Source organism: Schistocerca cancellata, chromosome 1 (genome assembly GCF_023864275.1).
Source record: "Schistocerca cancellata isolate TAMUIC-IGC-003103 chromosome 1, iqSchCanc2.1, whole genome shotgun sequence".
In the NCBI taxonomy this organism is placed as follows: domain Eukaryota; kingdom Metazoa; phylum Arthropoda; class Insecta; order Orthoptera; family Acrididae; genus Schistocerca; species Schistocerca cancellata.
This window is the reverse complement of record NC_064626.1, coordinates 686,242,235-686,265,857: the sequence shown is the minus strand read 5'-3', so window position 1 is coordinate 686,265,857 and position 23,623 is coordinate 686,242,235. Positions and strand designations below refer to the sequence as shown.

General features: G+C 43.8%; 1 protein-coding gene across 1 annotated transcript in view; it reads left to right on the top strand.

The window, feature by feature from the left end:
• The first annotated feature begins 7,910 nt into the window (after positions 1-7,910).
• The window catches only part of LOC126184367 (uncharacterized), a 108,538-nt gene continuing 92,825 nt past the window's right edge, over positions 7,911-23,623 (top strand). The window contains exon 1 of the mRNA XM_049926753.1: positions 7,911-8,010. Coding sequence (XP_049782710.1) covers positions 7,969-8,010 — 42 coding nt within the window. The 5' untranslated portion in view covers positions 7,911-7,968. The remainder of the gene's footprint in view (positions 8,011-23,623) is intronic.

Below are 23,623 nucleotides of genomic sequence, written 5' to 3'. Positions count from 1 at the left end.
CTTCGTTGTACGAGCGATATCTAGAGGGTTATGATACACAAGGTGGAAAAAAATGTGGTAACACCAAAAACATAACACACTACCATGACAATAAGGTATAGGAAAACCTTTGACATTCAAAACAGCTTCCAGTACAGGTTCGAATCCTGCCTCGGGCGTGGATGTGTGTGACGTCCTTAGGTTAGTTAGGTCTATGTAGTTCTAAGTTCTAGGGGACTGATGACCTTAGACGTTAAGTCCCATAGTGCTCAGAGCCATTTGAAGCATTTTGAGCTTCTGCTGATGTTGTTGCTGTAATTTCTAAGGACATAACAGATGCAACGATGATGATAAAAACACTTCATGAAATTGCAGCTACAACAAATATCGTATGGAAAAACGGAATACATTGAACGTAAATACCACAGAAAAGAAATGTATACACATGCAACAGGAAAACATCAAAGGGGTTGATGAGTTTAAGTATTTGGGGGAATAGATACAACCAAATGAGTTAGATAACTCCAGAAGTAAAGAAAGATCGAAGAAAAAAGAATTAGCATACAACTCGGCCAAAACCAATATGATAAAAGATCAGCATCATTCCACGGGAACATTAAACACTACACAACAATGAATAAAAGAGGCGAATAAGAAGAACTGGAAAAGAAAGAAAGGAAAACAATCAGAAAAAAATTTAGAACCACAAAAGAACAAAGGTAACAACTGGACGAGGATGAGAAATGAAGATCTATATATAAACATGGAAACAATCATAGACACAATAAGAAAGAGAAGATTAAAATTTACTGTCATATTTACAGAATGAATGACAACAGACAAACGAAGAAAGTTTTTAATTTCATTTCCAAATTAAAAATCACCACGGGATGGTAGGGAGAGACAGAGAGCAGTTTGAGAAAATTTAACATCACAGAAGAGACCCCACAGAAGAGGGAATGTTTTAGGCTTCTGATCAATACTGCAAAATTTCTTGTACAATAACAAAATTCACAACCTAGGAGGGTGGCGTCAAATGAACAGAGGCAACCCATCAACCAGAGCATTAATATGTTCTGGGAAGATAAGAAGAAAACGATTGATCCTTAGTTTTAGGTTCCAATCGGTCTATAAATGGCCAAATTCTGCAATAAAAAATAAGCTGACTGATTCCAGTTGTGAGTCATTGATAGTGTATTCATAGGAAACTAAGTTTTTTCTTTATTTGAAGTGAACATTTGTGCGTTTCTGAGCATTTAAACTACCTGTCAGTTTTGGCACCACGTCAAAATCTTATCAAGGTCTAACGGTATATCTATACAACTATTTTCGGATAGTACTTCTGTGCAGATAACTGTTTATGTGCGAAAAGTCTGACTCTACATTGTCTTTCAGGCCATTAATGTACTATATGAACAACAAGTGTCCCATTTCACTAGCACGGGACGCCCCTGAAGCTATTTCTAGATCTGTCTATGACTTTCTAACCAACGTAGCATGCTACGTCGTCCCAGAAAATACATTCTCAGTCAAGTCAGAAATTTCTTTTGAGACTCTGTTTGAGGATGACCTTGGTAGAGTGTTAGTCTTCAGCCCTGAAGATGCCGGATACATCTACATCTATATCAATACTTTCCACATGAGCTCATGAATTTGGCAGAAGGTTCAGGTTTGGAATATTTCTCGAGCGTTTCACCACCGAGCAGCACGTGTGAGAAATGAACACCTAAATTCACTGAAGGAAAAAGTTGCAACACCAAGAAAGAGCTGTGCAACGTAAATCAAAGTTGATAGGCGTGTTTTTACATCTGAAAGACGTTGTCTATTCAAATTTCGCTCCAGTCGCATAAGAGAGGCGCTAGTGGCGCCACTATGAGGTCGCAAATCAGGATTGCTTTAAATACACGCTGTAACGGTCGTGAGCGTTACTTACCTTTGTGATTGGACCTGGTGAGCTGACGTTAGTCAAGAATGCCTTTAAGGCGAACAAGATGCGATTACCAACACGTCACTGAGTTTACTAGGATCACAAGAAGCTGGATGTTCGTTCTGCGATATTGTAGAAAGACTTGGCAGGTACGTAGGCACTGTACATGACTGATGGCAGTGGTTGTTACGATAATGTACGGTCACAAGAAGACCACGCCCCGGATGGTCACTTGGCACTACCAGGAGGGAAGACCATCGTGTTCTGTGTATTGTTCTGGGGCTTCGTACTGCATCTGCAGCAGCAATTTGAGCAGCAGTTTCCACCACAGTGACAAAACGAACTGTTGCTAATCGGTTGCTTCAAGAACAGCTCCGAGCCAGACGTCCTTAAGCGTGGTTTCCACTCAGCCCAGACCACCGCCATTTCCGACTTCAGTGGTGTCAAGTGAGAGCTCACTGGAGGTTCACGTTAGAAGTATGTTGTGTTTTCTGATGAAAGCTGGTTCTTCCTCAGTGCCAGTGATAGCTCTGTGTTGGTTAGGAGGAGGAGGCCAGGTGAGCGCCTGCAACAAACCTCTCTGTGCGCTAGCCACATTGGACCTACATCTGAATTATGGTCTGAAGTGCGGTTTCGTATGACAGAAGGAGCACTCTCGTGGTTATCCCACGCACCTTGGCTGCTAATCTGTACATCAGTCTAATGACTGTACCTGTTGTGTTGGAAATGTGCAGGAAACTCCCTCCCACAAACTGACATCCGATGCTTGTACACGTTTGCATGTTTGCACTCAACACTCTGGCGGCTACACCGGTTATTAATGTACCAGTAGTTCACGTTTTGCGACGATACGAATCGAGTTTCCCTTCTTTGAAGTTTTCACTGTTCTCTTTCTATCCTCTCTGTTAAGGATTCCATACCGTGCAGCAATAGTCTAGCAGAGAACGGACAAGCGTAGTGCAGGCAGGCTCTTTTGTATATTTGTTGGCCGGCCAGGGTGGCCGAGCGGTTCTAGGAGCTACAGTTTGGAACCGCGCGACCGCTACGGTCGCAGGTTCGAATCCTGCCTCGGGCATGGATGTGTGTGATGTTCTTAGGTTAGTTAGGCTTAAGTAGTTCTAAGTTCTAGGGGACTAATGACCTTAGAAGTTAAGTCCCATAGTGCTCAGAGCCATTTGAACCATTTGTATATTTGTTGTAACTTCTAATTGTTCTGTCAATAAAAGGCAGTCTTTGGTTCGCCATCTACAGACTTTCTCTGCGCGGTAGTTCCATTGTAAGGTGTTCGTAATTGCTGGGTATTTACTTCAATCGAAAACCTTTAAATTTATACAATTTATTGTGTAATCGAAATTCAACGGATTTCTTTTAGTACTCATGTGGTGGACCTCACACTTTGTATAGTTCATTATCAAGAGATAGTTTCCGCTCCATCGTGTCTGAACATTTCTTAATTATATTGATCTGAGGAATTTACTAGACAGTAAACGATACGATCAGTTGCAACCAACTCGTGAGGGCTGTTCACATTGTGTCTCAAAAGTTCGTATATAAGGCACGATCAAAATGCTTCCTTTTGACAGTGTTGCTGCAGCGTGTATGAAACGTACATGAGTGCAAAAAATTCAGAAACGTGACCTATGATGATTTTATTGCCAAATGCGTCCAAACAGGACCAACGTACTGATATTCTTTTCTTGGCTGCCGAAGGACAAAGACCGATAGACATCCACTGGAGAATGAATAATGCATATGGGGCAACGTGTCTGTCAAAAACGACTGTTGTGGAATGGTGCGTCAAGGGGTATTGCTGCATAATGATAATGTCATGTCGCGGAAGTTACGTCAACCCAAGTAGGAGACATTGGAGCACCTACCCTATAGTCCTGACCTCTCCCACGTGATTATCACGCTTTCGGTCCCTTAAAAAAGGCCTTCACGGATCGACGATTCCTGTCGGGTGAAGGTGAGCAGCAGCCATTACGAACTCTTCACGTAACTGGACACGGTGTTTTATCAAACAAGTATCTTCAAACTGGTGCGTCGATAGGATGATTGCCTCAATACTGACGGCGGTTTCGCTTGATTGGCATACCGATTCTGGACTCCATGTCCCTCGAGTGGAATCTTTTTGATCGCCGCCCATAGGTCAGATACGGGAGAGGGCTTCTAACACTTGCTTGGGGAACGCCAAATATCACTTGTGAAATGATAATTAAATCAAGACCCTATGCCGGCCAGAGTGGCCGAGCGGTTCTAGGCGCTACAGTCAGGAACCGCGCGACCGCTACGGTAGCAGGTTCGAATCCTGCCTCGGGCATGGATGTGTGTGATGTCCCTAGGTTAGCTAGGTTTAAGTAGTTCTAAGTTCTAGTGGACTGATGATCTCAGAAGGTAAGTCCCATAGTGTTCAGAGCCATTTGAACCATTTTTTTTCAAGACCTTACGCTGTTGACAAGCGTTGATATACATCAACGGGGACAGTTGAAAATGTGTGCTCCGACCGAGACTCGAACCCGTGATCTCCTGCTAACACGGCAGACGCTCTATCCATCTGAGCCACCGAGGACACATTGTGCGACTGCAGGGACTTATCCCTTGCACACTCCCCGTGAGACCCACATTCGCAACTTAACGTCCACACACTACATTCGTAGTGCCTCTACCGATTACACTCATTACTCGCGATAGACAATCTTAGCGAGTCCCGTAAGAGTTCCGGCAATACGTGTGCACCTGCACAGAAGAAGAAGGTCAATGGCCGGTTGGCTTTAACTATATGAAAATGGCATCTGTACTTTTGGACATGTCCGAAAGAACAGATACCATCTTCAAATAGATATCATTTGTTTCACTCAGTGACTTGCCATTAGCTACTGTGAAGTGTGTCCTTTCTGACAGGAAATCAGGAATCATCTAACTAGACGATACTGCATAGCCAATCAATTAGATTAGCACTCGCTTGTGCGGAACGCTGACAAAAGCCTTCCTGAAATCTAGAAATATGGAATCAACTTGAGATCCCCTGCCAATACCATTCATTACTTTGTGTAAACAAATGGCCAGTTGTGTTTCGCAAGGAAGATATTTTCTGAATCCGTGTTGACTATAAACCGGATTCTTCGAGATATTTCGTAATGTTAGAACACAGTGTAAGTTCAAAAAATTTTAATGCACAGTGATGTCAGTCATACAGGTGTATAATTCAGCGGATTACTTCTGTTTCCTTTCCTGTGTATTGGTGTGAGCTGTGGAACTTTCCAGTCCTTAGATACGGATCTTTCGTCCACTGAATAGTTGCTACATGCACAGGCAGTATCTCTAGTAAATGTGTTTTCGCGCCAACAGACTTAGCTCCACATGTTGTCAGTACATCTGAACTTTATTTGTAATAGATTGTTAGAACGATGGTAACATTGACAATTCAGCATATTCTGTGGGGACCGTGTGGGTGCTATTCTGTTATTCTGTGCAACAGATTAATCTGAGGTGTACCCTTTACCCTGTGGCTCCTGCAAGATGCAATTTCCACCCCCACACGCTCCTAACGTTCTAAAGAGAAATGCCTCAAAAACTTTCAGCAATTAATATCTTCTGGAGTCGTCCGCTGTAAGGAAACGACACAAAAATTCACAAAATTTCTTATGTAACTAGTGGGATACTTGGGTACTGGAGTAGTGCTAGTTAGTGTAAGAAAAACACGAAACTAACGAAAATTATTATTTATTTTGCAAAAAATCTGAGAAATCACAATGGCACTTTTAGTTATGAACTGAAATGTGAAGTTACCTCTTAAGGATAAGATTCGCTAATGAAATTTCTATACAAAATTGACTTAGCACAATGGCTGAGAGCCACGCCTACTCAACTTGAATAATTATCCGTTAGAATGTTGCTAGGTACGGTCGAGGCTGCCGCATGTGAAATGCAGTGAAGTGTACTGTTGTGGAGGAAATATGGGGCTCGCAAGAGCACAATACCGTAAGCTGCGATGACTGCTGTCTGCGCCGCTCGCTGCTGACAAATAAGATAACTCTTGTTCTATCTGGATTGACCTTCGCCAATCAAACTCTCCCTATGCCTTGATGAAGTCAAGGACTCCTATTTGCCCCTAGTCCAACTATTGGCGTGGTACACCGGTCAGATAACCAGTCCACCGCGATGCCACTCAAAAATTCGCTCACAGGCGTTTAACTGTAACTCTGTCCGTTCACACTGCACAATAAGTGTGGTGGCCAACACAGTGAACAATGCTTAATCGCAAGGACTCAATATAGAGTCGCACTCCGATTCGCTCTCGACAGAGGTGCTCTCCCAGTGAAGTACTGAGGAGAGACTTGTTCCTCGCTCTTTGAGTACATGTATGAATGCACACGCTCTCATTACATGTTCTCGCTCCAAGAGCGACAACGTAACGGCCCCTCTCCATGCCAGATGTGAAGGGGTATATCTTTTGGTCTCTTCCACTATTCCTTCAGCTCAAGGCATGAGTAATATCGTCTGCCAATCAGCATTGCTCTTCTAAAACGGGAGAATTACGTTTCGTTTAAGGCGACCAATCCGGATATCTGTAGCATCAGCATTTGGCGTTTGCTGTCTCCCTGTGAAAACACCTGAAACTGTGTGCTATGTTTGTAAAGAATTTCGTGGGATGGGCACTCCCACACAACGTAGCAGAATTTGCTTTTAAGCTGAACATGTGGTCGTTCTCCCTTTCACTCGGGCAAATGCTGTCTGCTCTACGGGCAGTCGCCAGCCGACGTAGATAGGTTGACTCATCCTCTGAAGGGACTGGCCACCTGGCATGCGGTTTGCCTCTCTCAAACTAAAAGCTTTTGTGACCGTCGTGTCTTGAATGTGTGTGTGTACGCCAGTCTCGAGTATTTCAATCTCGGTGCGCACTTGCCATTTATTTGCTATTTGCATATCGTTTACATGAATTCATACAACATTGACTTTATCTTATCGAGTTTGGATTCGAATGCAGCGTCTTGATGTGCGGAATATGATTGTGAGGGCAGAATATGTAAGCAATGAAGGTCAGGAAACCACGACGTCTTACAACATATTTAACAACATTTTACGATGTAATAAGTGTCGTGCTCATCGGATCTTGTGGGACTCTCGCATTCAAAAGGCTGCATTTTGACAACGACATGTACTCATGTCAGATAGTCTTATATTCTGACAGAATGTAAGTTATGTACATTTCTCACCAATTTTTGTAATTACGCTACTATGTTAATGAAATGTTTGTTGAATTATGTACATACACCCTTGCTTCATTTTTGTATTTTTGTGTTTAGGTAACTTTTGCAGTGTTACTTGAAAATGGCCCTAAGGGCGAAACTGCAACCGTAACAATAAATATTTCATACAGTCAATGGCGATATGATGTCTTTTAAGAAATAGATGACTGTGAATCCCAACCATGAGAAGTTAATCAGTTGTGTGTGTGTTGGAGCTATCTGATCAACGTAATGGGAAAATAACCTGACTGGTAAACAATGTGCACCAGAGCGGGAATTTTTCCTCGTTCGTGTTCCTACAGGATGGCCAAGGTCTATTCATCGTTGCTATCAAACAAGTTCTGTGACTCCTTCCCGTGGATTAAAGGTGCACGGGATTGCGGGCCGGCCTCCCTCAGCTTCCTCGTGCCGCGGCGAAGAATGGCTGCATTCTACTTGCATTCAAGCCAATAGCCCGGTCACGGGCTTGAGTCGCAGGCCTTATTTTACTCACTCTGTATCATAGTTTTTGCATTAATAAATGTTGGTGTGGAACGGGGTCAAGCGGTTTTCTCGGTAATGTATCGTTCTGGCAATTGTTTACACATGTGCGGAAGAGGGAGAGAGCAGCTTGTGGGAATTATGAGACGGTAGCTATGCAGATACGGTATCGGCAGCTGCGTCGCCGGGGTGACGAGCTGTGACCCGGCGCCGTGCTGTGGTGGGGAGGGTGCTGCGTGACGTGGCGCGGCGCGGAGCCGCATATAAGCGTCCGGGGGCCGGCGCGGCGAGCAGTGTCAGCCGCACCACAGCACATAACAGAACAGACGAACGATGCGCGCCGCCGCAGCAGCCGCTCTCTGCCTCGCGCTCTCCGTGAGTACCGCAAACCGGGCCGCGCCGCCGCTCTCCCCCTGCCCACCGCTCTGTGAATACGCATCGCGCCACGTGCTGTCAGAATATTGCTTCCATTCAGTAAACTTCGTCCGTAAAGAAGAGAAATAAGCCATTAGAGCTCTGTGTGTTTAAGGGACATTAGATCCGCACCGCAACCTCAAATCCCTTGCCCCCAAGTCTTTTATTCTCATCTATGGATATTAAAAATCTTAAATCATTTTAACCTGTTCGGTAAACGTAGATGCCAACTTTGACTATATTTTAATACAACTTAGCCTTCCATATTATTAATATATTCCGCTGAACTTCGCAAGTAATGAAACTGATATCATGAAATTTTCACCGGAGTATTTCCGTAATATTGTCAAGTCGTAAGTTTCCTTTAATACGGGTCACTCTCTTTCCGCGACGATGTCGCAGCTTGTGAAATTGTCAAGTCAAAAGGAATCGTGCTACAAATTGCCGTCACATACTGTTAAAGGTTAGTGATAGATTTCGTTTATCAAATGTACGTTAATTCGCCAGTTTCTTCATTTTCTTTTCATTTCTCTTCTCTTCTGCCCTTGTTTCACGTCGGCGCAGGATCGGCACGGTTAAGAACGGATTTGCGAATTTGAGGTGTGGCAGGATGCCCCTCCTCTCTCCACGACGTCACCCTTCGGGACGGAATGCGCGTACCACACTAACTTAGTGTAGTCTTATTTATGTGAAAGTGTGCTGAAGTTTCTCTAAATATTTTCGATTCTTCTAACTGAGGCAGGACATGGGTACCAACCCGCCATTCACCTAGCGGAATGTGAGCAACCGCCTAAAAATCTCATCCAGGCAAGCCGAAATCTCCCCGTCACAGAAACGGTGCCTTAATACTCTCGGCTGTGCTAGCAGATTACGTTTATTTACCACAATGTTATATAATGTTTCTCTGTTAGACATTTGAGTAATGAGCGTTGCACTGCATACTAGTGAACAAATTTAAGAGGCAAGCTAATAGACCCACTGATTTTGTATTTAAAATTATTTATTTTGTGCGTGCTACATAAACAGTAGTCACACCACAAAGCAAAGAGTCCACTGGACAGAGTACCAGCGTCGTTTTGTAGTGGCTTCCGATAGATCCATAAGACACCCTGTTACTCCAGACCGAAGCTGGGTGGACTCGGGCCTCAGACTGGTACGACGGAAACTGGACGGACGCGTAACTGTGCGAGAAACTAGGCTGGAAAGCACGTCGCCTGCTTTTCTAGTCCTTATAGGCGTCAGCAGAACGTCAACCCTCTCCAGGACACTGTACTTTAAAGTAAGTTCAGTGGCACTTCGTCCCGGATAAGTAATACGAATAAAAAGAATAGTAATAATCATTATCGATGGCATGTAATGGAAAACAGGCAAAAAATGTAATATTGACGTTGTCCTTTGACTTTTAACTAAAAAGTAGTTATTGCTACGGATATCGGCAGATATCTTCACCCGCACGAACACTTACCGATAGTATCCGGTTACAGGTTTAGCGATAAACATCGTGTAAGTTGTTAGTGGTAATACTAAAAAGCGACGTACACTGGGACGAACCTGTTCAATCGCTAGTAGGAAAGTCGACTGTTTTTTTTCGGAAGGGCTCTGGAGAAGCGCGGCGTATATGTAAAGGAAATTGCACACAAGAAGCTGGTGTGACCAATTCTAAAGTATTTTTCCACTGTTTGGAGTCCTTATCAGGCGAGCACATCTGTAGACGTCGTACGCTCTTCGAGACACGCTGCTAGGGGCGTAACAGGATGTGTTCAGCAAACTGAAATGAGAATCTTTGGAAGAAAGACAACATATCTCTCACGAAACGCTATTGTGTAAATTTTAAGTACATTTTCACGAGGTGGTGCCCCACAACGCGTAGATATTTGATAAATATCCCGATTACCGTCTCGAACTGCGATAAAATCTTTATTTAAACAACCAGTTTCGGCCGACTGTCCAACAGGTTCCTAAGAGAATTTACAGAATCATCTTAGATGAATATAAAATCATTAACTTCAGATAGTTGTTGTTGTTGTGGTCTTCAGTCCTGAGACTGATTTGATGCAGCTCTCCATGCTACTCTATCCTGTGCAAGCTTCTTAATCTCCCAGTACATACTGCAACCTACATCCTTCTGTATGCGTTTAGTGTATTCATCTCTTGGTCTCCTTCTACGATTTTTACCCTCCGCGCTGCCCTCCAATACCAAACTGGTGATCCCTTGATGCCTCAGAACATGTCCTACCAACCGAAAAGGATGAATTTGTCACTGTTGTCATGTCGTAATATAAATTACACTGTCATTATGCACTGTCCAGTCACATTAACGTGATCAGCCGTCAAAAGCCTGAATAATCACCTTTTGCAGCGCAGGCCGCTGCGAGGAGTGAGGGAAAAGAGTCAGTGAGTTTCAAGAAGGAACCGACGGGTATGTGGAGGCACGCTGACTCCACTGCCGTCTCCACCTGCGCTAGGTTTCCCGGTAGAGGACCCGTGGGGCAAACAGCCTGATCGAGATGGTCTACAAATACTCGACTGGGTTTAAATCCAAGGACTTTGGAGGCCAGGGGAGCACGGTAGACTCATCCTGGAGCTCTTCAAACCACGCACGTACATTAAGAGCAGTCTGACACGTTGCATTGTCGTGCTGGTAAATGCCATGGTGCCGAGAAAACCACACTGCATATAGGAATGGACGTGGTCCCTAAGGACAAATAATAGTTGTACCGATCGACTGTGCCTTCCAGAATGACGGGATAACCCAGAGAATGCCACGAAAAAATCACAACGCTCTTTCCTCCGTCCTGAACCCTTGCGACGATTGTTGCAGGGCATTTTCCATCTCTCCGATGGAGAATAAAACGTGATTCGCCTGAAAAGGCCATATTTGTCGCCACTCAGTGGACGTACAATTGCGGTAATGGCGTGCAAATTCCAGCCTTCGTTATCGATGAGCGGCAGTCAGCACGGACCCACGACTAAGCGCCTGCTGCGGAGGCCCAGAGGCAGCAGCCTTCGCTGAGGAGACGCTGCTGGTAGCCCCCTCGGTTCACCTGGGCGGCCAGTTGTTCAACAGTTGCACGTCTGTTCCTCCGTACACAACTCCGCAGCCTCCGTTCACCCCTCTCATCCATGGCCCGTGGTGCATCACAGTTGCCTCAACGCCGATTTTGGATAGCGCCATTTTGCCATGCACGGTATACTTTAACAAGCGCAGCACGCGAACAGTTAACAGACTTGGCCATTTCGGAAATGCTTCCACCCTGGGCCCTAAAGCCAATGCTCATGTCTCGGATAAATCGCTCGCTATGACAAGGATTGCACTGTTTCCCCCGTTCCCCAGGCACGCTTTACATCCCCCCTACCGCTAGGCTAACACCTGCCGGCTGTGAGTGGTTATTACACGTTAACGTCGAATATAGGCGGTAATCATATTAATGTGACTGGATCGCATGTAATCAGTGTTAGGCAGTGCACTCTTCCTGTTACATCAGCAATTGGCGTTAAGGTTGTGAACAGATCTATCCGTTCAATCAAAAATACACTAATTTACTTTTTTCGAGAATCCACTACTAATATTTACGTTTAACAAGTCACAGAAGAGGAAAAAATACACCCAAATGTTGCAGGAAAAATAGTACAAGTGAGTGTTCTTCCATACACTATCACTTTCTAATGCACAGAAAATAGGCATCGTTTTAGTTAATTTTGTCTTTTCGAGCTTTTATGGCACTAACATCATTTATCGACTTACGCTATTAAGAGTACAGCTATAGTGTCCCCCTTAAAGGATGAGATATGCGCCACACAGGGGAAACAGCAGTGTGAACAGTAGAGTAGATGTGTTGCAGTCATGAGGCATTTTTAGGGTTTATAGAAACCTCTTTTGGTTCAGCATAACACGCTGCAAATAGTGGGTCTCTTGTATTTAGTTCAAACGGTAAAAAATAAAGGCTTAATGTTAACGATTCAGTGTAAACAGTGATCACAAGGCTATTATAGCGTTATTGATCTCTAGAAAGTTGGTAAGGCAAATCTGGTTATTTTTATCCTAAGAAAGTGATCAGAAATTACCTGAACAGCCAGTTACAAACGTTGAGCTCTGGGGAGCAGAGTGTGGACGTCTGGCAACACAAATTGAGAAATATAGTAAGCCACACGATAGTTTGTGCAGTGAAAGACAGTGATGGATGCGAAACAGTTCAGTGGCAATATCAGAAGCATGCTCAATTATAATTACTATGTCTGCTGAGTTAACACAAACAAAACAAAAAGATTTGACTCGCGTAAAATCAGTTAACGGATTTAAATCTTCTAGCTTGACGCTCGTTGTTCGTAATGAAACCAAACTGAATGGTGATAACATTACGGTTATATTAATAAATACTGCCTTCTGAAATTCGAAGATCACAAAATAATTCCCACTTTCGTCAGTCACTCGAATGCAGCATTGATAGCTTTAAAATCTGAGTGCAAAACACTCGATAGAAACGGTTCAAATGGCTCTGAGCACTATGGGACTTAACATCTGAGGTCATCAGTCCCCTTGAACTTAGAACTACTTAAACTTAACTAACTTAAGGACATCACACACATCCATGCCCGAGGCAGGATTAGAACTTGCGACCGTAGCGGTCGCATGGTTCCAGACTGAAGCGCCTAGAACCGCTCGGCCACTCTGGCCGGCCACTCGATACAGCAGAAGCTCGTAGATCTCATGAAGTATCCTTTTGACTGTAATACAGATATGCGGAAGATATCGCCCATCTTCAAACAACGGTGTGTCGTAACTCACTGGAAGAACGATGCATCCCACACAATTGGTAAAACGCCCGCAACTCGTTCCAGTCTTCAAGAAGAGATGCCCTTCGGACGCGCTTCACTACACACCCATCTGACTGCAGTAGAATTTTTGTCGTCGTGGTCTTCAGTCTGAAGATTGGTTTGATACTGCTCTCCGTGGTACTCTATTCTGTGCAAATCTACTCATCTCCGAATAACTACTGCCACCTATATCCTTTTAAAACTTCTTACTGTATTTATTTCTTGTTCTCACTCTACGGTTTTTACGCCCCACACTTCCCACCAGTGCTAAATGTGTGATCCCTTGTTATCCTACCAACCGATTCCTTCTTTTAGTCGTGCAAAAACTTCTTTTCGCCCCATTTTCTTTCTAGTATCTCCTTATTAGTTACATATATCACCGATTTAATTTTCAGCATTGTTCTGTAGCACCACATTTCGAAAGCTTCTATCTCTTCTTGTCTAAACTATTTATCGTCCACGTTTCACTTCAGTGCATGGCTACATTCCATGCAAATACCTTCACAAAAGACTTCCTAACACTTAAATCTATATTCGATATTAACAAATTTCTTTTGTACAGAAACTCTTTTCTCGCGATTGCTAGTCCACATTTTGTATTCTCTCGTCTTCGGCCATCATCATTTATTTTGCTACCCAAATAACAAAACTCATCTACTACTTTAAATTTCTCATTTCCTAATCTAATTCCTTCATCATAGCCTGGTTTAATTAGTCTACATTCCATTATCACTGTTTTGCTTTTATTGATTTTCATCTTATATCCTCCTTTCAGGACACTACCGATTCCATTCAACTGCTCTTCTAGGACCTTTGCTGTCTTTGTCAACTATAACTTAATCGGCAAACCTCAACGTTTTTATTTCTTCTCCCTGAACTTCGATTCCAACTCCAAATTTTTCTTTGCTTTCTTTCACTGCTTGCTCTACTTACATATTGAATAACATCGAGGATACGCTACAACCCTGGCTTATTCCCTTCTCAGCCAGGGCTTCCCTTTCATGCTCCTCAATTCTTATAACTGCTGTCTGGTTTCTGTACAAGTTGTAAATAGCCTTTTGTTCCCAGTATTTTACCCCTGCTACCTTCAGAATTACAGGCAGTATATTCCAGACAACATCATTAAAAAATTTCTCTAAAAGTAGAAATGCTATAAACATTGGTTTGCCTTTTCTTGAACTTTCTTCCAAAGTAAGTCGTAGGCTCAGTATTGCCTCGCGTGTTCCTACATTTCTCCGGAACCCAAAGTTATCTTTTCCGGGGTCGTTTCCACCGGTTTCTCGATTCTTCTTTATTTAATTCGTGTTAGTATTTCATGAAAATGACAGTATAATTATGAAACATATTTATGTTCGCGTGTGGCCTTCTCGTGTAGCGTAACGCGGAGCGCGCCGGCTTGGGAGACCGGGGAGCGAGCCAGCCTTGCATTAATCCGCGCGGCGGATTAACGATCGTGGACTGGTACACCGACCAGCCTGGGTGTGGTTTTTAGGCGGTTTCCCATGCAAATGCTGGGCTGGTTCCGTGTCACGGAATATAGTACATGAAGAGTTAAAATACGATAGGCCGGCCGGAGTGGCCGAGCGGTTCTAGGCGCTACAATCTGGAACTGCGTGACCACTACGGTCGCAGGTTCGAATCCTGCCTCGGGCATGGATGTGTGTTATGTCCATAGGTTAGATAGGTTTAAGTAGTTCTACGTTCTAGGGTACTGATGACCTCAGAAGTTAAGTCCCATAGTGCTCAGAGCCATTTGAACCATTTTTTAAAATACGATAGCACATAGAACGAAGTTTACACGAGAAACTAACAAATGGAGTACTCGTCGTCGCTCCCTTAGGTTACCTTGACGACTGAGGCGTCAGAAAGAGGATTCGGCCACAAAGTTAAATCCGTACGTATTGTAAAAACGGAAGTGTGTTTGTGTGCTCACGCGCGCGCGCGCGCGCGCGTGTGTGTGTGTGTGTGTGTGTGTGTGTGTGTGTGTTTTCCGCATTTCCTCCTCAACCAATGGATCGATTTCGAGGAACCTTGGTACACATATCCCTTACTGTCCCGTAACAATCGCTGTGGGGGCAAGAAGCACATATTATCACAATTAAGCAGACATGACGTCTTAAACTCTGAGATGCGTCAAAAATGACGCATCGTACAAGAAGTTTTAATGCACGTATTCTTTTCTGTTACGATAATCCTACATTCGAGTCACCTTAAGGAAATCCATGACACCTGGCAGCGCTTTTGACAGCTTTCAACTACGAAGCGCAAATGGCTGTAGGTGAAAGCAACAGCCGTCTACAGAGTTAAAAAGAGGGTTTGCCACAGGAACGTTTACAACATCGGGTTTCAGATCGCGAAACAGGTACTCCCAGAGCACAGGGACCATACGTTTCTAACAGAAAATTGGCAAAATAAATAACCGGGGAATACCTGGTTCGTCAGCTAGAAGTAAAATAAAATTTGCAGAATTCTGAAGAAGCGAACCCATTACTAGACGGAATAAACATTATGGAAAAGAAAAAGATTTGATGCTCGCGTTGATGACATGTTGCCCGGGCCAAAAAACATCTGCGTAGGAATCAATATGCATTTTTCCAATTGTCTTAGACGTTAAGAGACTTTTTCTCTTCTGGTTATCAATTCAGAATGCTAACTAAACTGCTAATTCATTTAAGGAGTTGACTCGATAATCGGCCGTGCTCTGTTAGTTTGCCTCGGTATCACTATGCTGTTGCAATAAACGTACATTTATACTAAGCTGCTAAATGGAGAAAAAATAGCAGCTGTCTGCCTACGAAGTCGTTCTTACCGTCAGTGACTACAAGAATATATGAAAAGGTGTTCGTCTTTAATTAGGTCCTCAACTGTATGATCAAAATTCCTATAGGTGAGACAGAGATGACACTATGTCTTTACAACTTAGTTTAGAGCACGTGAATCCAAACTGAATGTCGAACATACAGTTTCAATCACCGTCCAATCAAATATCACACATTTCAAATTAATACCGGATTTTTACGTTCAGTTTTCTACTTCATTTGCTACTTCCTACTTTTCTTTTTTATAAGGTCTTTGCTTTCTACTTTTGAGGTTTAAAACTCCTGTGGACAGCAAGTGCAAGAAAGAATAAAGAGAGAGGTCGGTGCAGGAGTTGCAAAGGCTTGTTGTAGGAACAATCTTAGAGTGGTTTAAGGAGACGAGGGATGTAAATTATAGTGATCAAGTGGAACCTGAAGTCTAACCTTCTCGAAAACGAACGTAGGAAACAACTATACGATCCCATTGAGATAACAGCTGTTAGAGAAGGGACATCTGATGGTTCAAATGGCTCTGAGCACTGTGAGACTTAACATCTGGGGTCATCTGTCCCCGAGACTTAGAACTACTTAAACCTAACTAACCTAAGGACATCACACACATCCATGCCCGAAGCAGGATTCGAACCTGCGGCCGTAGCAGCACCGCGGTTCCGGACTGAGGGACATCTGATTCTTTGACCAATATTCTGATATTTTCGGTGACAGCTCGCGGATTCGTCTCACTTGATTTAGGAAAACCATGGAAAATCTAAATCTGGATGATCGGTCGAGGATTTGAGCCTCGGTGCATGCGTCTACTGTCTCATCTCTGCGCACCTCTCTCGATGCTGGAAACCAGTTCTGCGTCTTAGCAGTTATCGCTGCTCTTGATTTTTTATTTACGTGACATGTGGTATATAAAAGAGTCAAATTAACTGCTTAAACCACCTCCCTCCGTATCAAAAACTCAGCAAGTGAACTTGTAGAAATTTTGCCCTCCCTTCTCCCCTCCCCTTTTGCCACTAACACTGCTTTCTATTTTACTCTGTTCTTGTTATCCTTCAACTGAAGCCGTCAGTACTGGCAGCTGTTTGCTAACTGGTATCCGCTTGTTGGCAGTCATAACCATTCAGCTGCGTCGAGACCAGTCTTCGCCGCTGAGCGACCTTTGCCACTGCAAGCGCAAAACGCCGCAGACTCGGACAGGCGCGTGACGTAAATGCGAAATTACATAACGCTGATTGGCCAAAAGGCCAATCGTGCCTGCCAGTCTATGACGTCGCTTCATTCGCCGCCTGAGAGAGAATATTGCAACCGGTATGTTTACTTCAAGTCAACAGGCGCAATCCGTCACACTAATTTTACAGAAAACAGGTCTGAGACGTAAATTTTCCTACTCATAACAAATGGCATTGATGCTCACTGACTGAACCGTACTTAAAGCGTAGATCTGAGAGACAAGCAGATGGGCCACACTCGGAATGGCTCAGTGCATCGAACTGACGACTGTCCAGTAGACCGGCCAGCGCTTTTACACATCCCAGAACTGGATCGACTGTGGCTGATTCTGTTTGCAGCTTCCTCAGCAGTGCCGCAGGTTCTTTATACACAAATGCGGTGTGAAAGGGAGAGACCCGTGACGAGAGATACTTGTACAAATGGCGAGACGCCTTTTCGCTACCAGACTTAAGATAATGTGACTTTATACGAAGATAGTAACTGTTCTCGAATGAACAGATACCACTGATGACCGTGCAGCTTCTCTAGAATAAATGATAATTAGTTGAAACCCTCAGCTGCCGACAGGTGTTGTTGATATACCTCGACGGGGACAGCTGAAAATGTGTGCCTTGACCGGGACCCGAACCCGGGATCTCCTGCTTACATGGCAGACACTCTGTCCATCTGAGCCACCGAGAACACAGATGAACAGCGCAACTGCAGGGACTTATCCTTTGCACGCTTCCCGTGAGACCCACATTCCCAACTATCCACAATCTACATAGGTAATGTTCCTAATAGATATTTGCCCATCCACTCACTACTCGCGCCAACTAAGGTGACGATTCTCGTAAGAGTTCGGGCAACCTGTGAGCATTCGCACAGGCGAAGGGCAATGGCCGGGTAGCCTTTAACTATATATGAAGGTAGTAACTGTTCTCGAAAGAATACCATTGATGACCGTGCAGCTTCTCTAGAATAAACCCGGCCATTGGCTTTCTTCTGTGCGAATGCACAGATGGATGAGAGCGTCTGCCATGTAAGCAGGAGATCCCCGGTTCGAGTTCCGCTCGGGGCACGCATTTTAGCTGTCCCCATCGAGGTATATAAATAACACCTGTCGGCAGCTGAGGGTTTCAACTAATTATCATTTAATATGACTTTGCTGCGACAGGAATAGCATTTAGCCACAGAAATGGAAATACCCTAAAAGTCACAACTGTTAATACATTCATCACACTGTGAGGTAAGATGGTCAAAACAGAAATATGTTTGCGGTTCCATAAGGGGTGCACATTTTCGTCGTAAGCAAATCGACGGCCACAAATGTCTTTCTTCAGGGCTACAGAAATATTGAAATCGCATGGGGAGAGATCGGGACTGTATGAAGGATGTGTAAAGGCTTCCCAGCGAAATTTCTACAGCGTAGGCGAAACGACCTTGCAAAATGTGGGCGGGCATCATTCTGCAACAGAATGATGCTGTCCGTCAACATTCCTGGGCTTTTGGACTTTATGGTGCGCTTCAATTTTTGAAAATGTCCATGTACCGCTGTACGCTAACTGTGGCGCGTGTTCTAGAAGGTTAACGTACAGCGATCCCTTGCACCCAAAGAAAAAGGTCATCATGACTTTCCCGGAGCTGGCGTGCCTGTTGTGTCAATTACACTACATAAGTTCCGCTGGGAAGCCCTTACACATTCTTCATACACTTCTGAATTCTCCCCATCCGATTTCCATATTTTTGGAGCACTGAAGAAAGACATTCGTGGTCGTCGATTTGCTTACGACGAAGAGGTGCATCCAGGGTACAATCACTATTCCGTAGAGAACCGCAAATTATTTCCATGGAGGCTTTGACCATCTTCTCTTACAGTGGTATAAATGTATGGTGATTACTTTTGAAATAATAATCAGTTTACTTACTTTTCCCAACCGCTACGGTCACAGGTTCGAATCCTGCCTCGGGCATGGATGTGTGTGATGTCCTTAGGTTAGTTAGGTTTAAGTAGTTCTAAGTTCTAGGATACTGATGACCTCAGATGTTAAGTCTCATAGTGCTCAGAGCCATTTGAACCCATCTTCCTCGTTGTCATTTGACTACCCCTTATACGTTTGGAATTATCCAATAAGTGGCGGATTTTTCCCAGAACTTTCGAAGTCTCAGCTGGGTTTGCGGAAGACATCATAACACATTGCGTTTTGTTTCACAATTTCGTTCACGCTAGACAGGAAGCCAAATTTGACGATATATCGTAGTTCGATGGTTTCAAAGATACAGAATCTGGCTCTAGTACAATCTGCATATCGAGTGAGGCGAAAATTATTCGGAGTAATGTAGCAGAACACTTCATCAGTAACACTGGATGACGCGAATGTCAATATTCTTCAATTTAAGACCGAAAACTTTTACAGATCACGAAAGATAACTTATAACTTGTTCTCACTTAGTACAGAAAGAACTACAGTAGAATGTGTCGACAACGAAAATCTCTACGTTAATCGTAGTCACTGTTTGCTCCATCGGCAGACGCGCCCAGAAAACCTTTAATATTCTTTGGACTAATGATATACAGGTTGCAGCTGACAGAAACTGTAAGCTGCTGACCTGACAGTGTGTACCGAAACTGAGCTTGAGAGTGAAGCCTAAACGCTTGTTTAAACTGGCGGCAGGCAGCTTGGGGTGTCCCATCCGAAGACTGCCGTTTCACTCTGTATAGCGACGAGTACCTTGGAAAAATACACGACAGCTACAGTGAACAGAAGACAATGCTATGCCCATTTCGCGTGAAAGCACCCGTAAAGTTCAGTGAAAAGTGAATCGTTTCAGGTCTCCGCATTTGGGTGCACGGTGTCCCTTGCGAAAGATTGTACTGTCCGGAAAAGTGTAAAAAAATTTAGTGCATAATAACAATAATAAAATGATGATACAGATGTAGATATTTCACTTAATAAATAATAGCTTTTTATCTGCAACGGTGTATTCGCAGAAGGTTAGATTACCAATAATTCAGCTATTCTTCTCAGATGAAAATATTTGCACGCTGGTACTTACTTTCTCTCGCAGTAGCGCAACATCGTGCTTTCGCGGTACTCAAATTCTAAATACTCCTTCTGTGCGTATCATTTGAACGTATAAAAATAATTAATAACAATGGGACCGTACCACAATATTCCATCATTAGTCTCATAAAAGCGTCATAAATTTAAAATAAATTTCAGTTTTTGTAAGAAATATAAGTGTTGCGTTTTTCGTGCTGGTGAGTGTACTAAAAACGAATGTTCGGTGCATTGGTAATTTGCCTTCTTTAATTAATCTTCTAGAGAGTCACAATGACACATTAAAGACTCGTCCTTGAGTCAGTAGCTCAGCGCACAATATTTCTGTTGCAATTTAAGGTGTACCATTATGGGAGCAATCGACTTTTGCGACCTGCTCGTAAAAAGAATCGGGCCACAAAAGTGAATACTGCATGCGAAACAGTCTCGCATCGGTATAAAGACGAAACGCTAGGCGACGGACTCCCATCAGTGATGCAGTGGTTACAGCATTAGGTTTGGATCGTCAGCGATCAAATGGTTCAAATGGCTCTGAGCACTATGGGACTTAACATCTGAGGTCATCAGTCCCCTAGAACTTAGAACTACCTAAGGACATGACATGCATCCATGCCCGAAGCAGGATTCGAACCTGCGACCGTAGCAGTCGTGCGGTACCGGACTGAAGCGCCTAGAACCGCTCGGCCACCACGGCCGGCTTTCAGCGATCAATTACTGAGCAAAAGTTAGACACACTCGTATTAAAAATAGTGATGGTTACTACAAGGACCCTCAGTAACAAAAATCGACTTGGAGAGGAAACTATTTGGGTATCCACGCCACCATTAGCGCAGAAAATAAAGGTCAGTTGCTCCATTAGGTCAGCCGCAGTGTGGTATCTATTACACTCGCAACCAATCTGTGTAACCAGTCCCCGCACCATGCAAAAGGACAGAAAAGAACGGAAGCAGAAAAGACGAAAAAAGCAAAGACTGAAGGGGAAAAAGTGAAAGCTTAGAAACTCGCAGAACCTGACGAGGACAGCCTGTCGTCTTCGGCAAATTCCAGTCGTCTATCTGGCTGCACGAGGATCGGTAATTAGCATTCCGGAAGGACCGGTCTCGACACACATGTCGCTTTGCGCTTGTTTCTTGTTTGAATCCCGCTGGCGCCGGTGGCAGACAGCCGCAGTTCTGCTCTGCGGGGAGGCAACGCATCCTAGCAGCCTCTTCACTGAGAGACAGTACCCACACCGGGCCGCCTTTTTATTTTGAGTAGCTGCCTGCAGCGACCTTCCCGCGTAGCATTAAGTGACTAAGTGCTCGCGCTGACTAGCAAGTGGTTACGTTTAGAGCTAAAGAGGTAACCTGCAAATCACCCTAGGTGGCGCTCGGATGCCTGTGCTCTCTTTACATACCTGCGGCTTCATTTGTACCCAAAAACAGTTTGGAATACTGGAAGTCAAGAACAGGGACTATAATTATAGAAGCCGGCCGGTGTAGCCGAGCGGTTCTACGCGCTTCAGTCTGGAACCGCGTGACCGCTACGGTCGAAGGTTCGAATCCTGCCTCGGGCATGGATGTATGTGATGTCATTAGGTTGGTTAGGTTTAAGTAGTTCTAAATTCTAGGGGACTGATGACTTCAATGTTAAGTCCCATAGTGCTCAGAGCCATTTGAAACATTTATAATTATAGAGCAAGTCCTACAGCAAAAGTATATATTTATTTCATTTCAAATAACTTCGACCAATGGCATCTATAGCCAGCTACAAGATTGGAAAGCATGAGGTGAAATTAAATTCTAGTTACGTTATACGAGGTCCGTTCAAAAAATCCATAAAAAGATTCTACGCTTACCTTTTACTTATTGGGCATGGGCTCCTTCGAGATACTCTCCTCCACGATGGATACAAAGCTCGCAACGCCGTTTCCACTTCCGGAAGCAGTCTTCGTACGCCTCTTGCTGGATCGCGCGAAGCACCGTCTGCGAATTTTCTTTTATCTAGTCTATCATTGCAAATCTTCGTCCTTTCAACGGGGTTTCCAACTTCATAAATAAAAAACACCGCAGGGGCCAGGCCTGGAGACAACGGAGGATGAGACAGCACAGAGATTTGGTTTTTTGTGCAATAATCACGCACCAGCAGGGACGAATGTGCGGCTGCGTTATCGTGGCGCGAGAACCATAAATTGTCTCGCCACGTTTCAGGCCGTTACGTTCTCACATTATCTGGCTGTCGTCGCATCACGTCCCGATAGTACCATAGACTAACAGTTAGTCCCTGTTGCAGGAATTCATGATGAACTATTCCTTCAAAGCCAAAGAAAACTATCAGCATGAATTTGATATTTGACCTGACCTGACGAGCTTTTTTTGGTCTTGGAGAACCTTTACCGACCCACTGTGAAAACTGAACCTTGGCCTGAACATCGTAAGCTTTGTCTCACGTCTCATCACCAGTTATGAGTCTCTTAAGGAACATCTCGTTTTCATTTGCGCGATCCAAAAGCTCTCCACAGATTGAGAGGCGAAGGTCTTTCTGGACTTGACCTATGAGCCGTGGGACGAACTTGCCGGCAACACGATGCATTCCTAGATGCTGTGTCAGGATTTCATGACATGATCCAACTAAAATCCCTCGGAGGGTTAGTGTTCGATTGGCGTCACAATTTCTTTGACGTTCTTGACATGAGCGTCGTCGGACGGCAAAACACTCACCACCGTAGCCTTCCTTCATCATTTAGTGTGTGTCTGTACAGGTTTATTTGGGTTTCACGCAAAATCTAATGCAAACGCGTTGCTCCTTTAACTCTACCATCTCAAAATTCGCAAACTGTGAGACACAACGTTCTATTCTGTACAATAACTAACAGTTACACATTAAACACAGGCGTGTGCTGGGATGCCAGTCGCATTTTCCTCCAACATGCCATTGGCGTGAAATTACGTACGTTCTGGAATTTTTTGAAGAGACCTCGTACGTAAGACATAAACATAAGGGTAGTTTTTAAAATTAATATTCGTGTATTTTTTTTCATGAATATAAGAGCACGGAGCCGGCCGGAGTGGCAGAGCTGTTCTAGGCGCTACAATCTGGAACCGCGCTACCGCTACGGTCGCAGGTTCGAATCCTGCCTCGGGCATGGCTGTGTGTGATGTCCTTAGGTTAGTTAGCTTTAAGTAGTTCTAAGTTCTAGGGGACTGATGACCTCAGAAGTTAAGTCTAATAGTGCTGAGAGCCCATATAAGAGCACTGAACGTTGTGACATTCAGAGTTACGCTTTTCATAAAGTAACAAATAAAAAAACCAAACAGTCACGTGATAAGTACAAACGAAGTGTTATTAAAGATTCATTTTGCAAGGTCTAATGAATTTCTACATACATTTATAGGCTTGATAGTTAAAATAACTTAGAATCAATCCGAGTGAAAATTAATCAGAAATTTTTAGTTCTTAATGTAATATTTTCTCGTCTTTTTATTCATATTTTTCACATTCCAGTAAAAAAAAATGCCGAATGTCGTAGTTGACTGCACAATAATCGCAATTCATAGAGGGTATTAACATTAATAGATGTTTCTTTTTGTTGGTTGTAAGTAGACTGTTTAGGTTTTTATGTTGGTAACGCCACGTAGCGCTCTGTATGAAAATCACTGACTGTGCTGTGTGCAGTCTGTGGCTGGTTGGCATTGTTGGAAT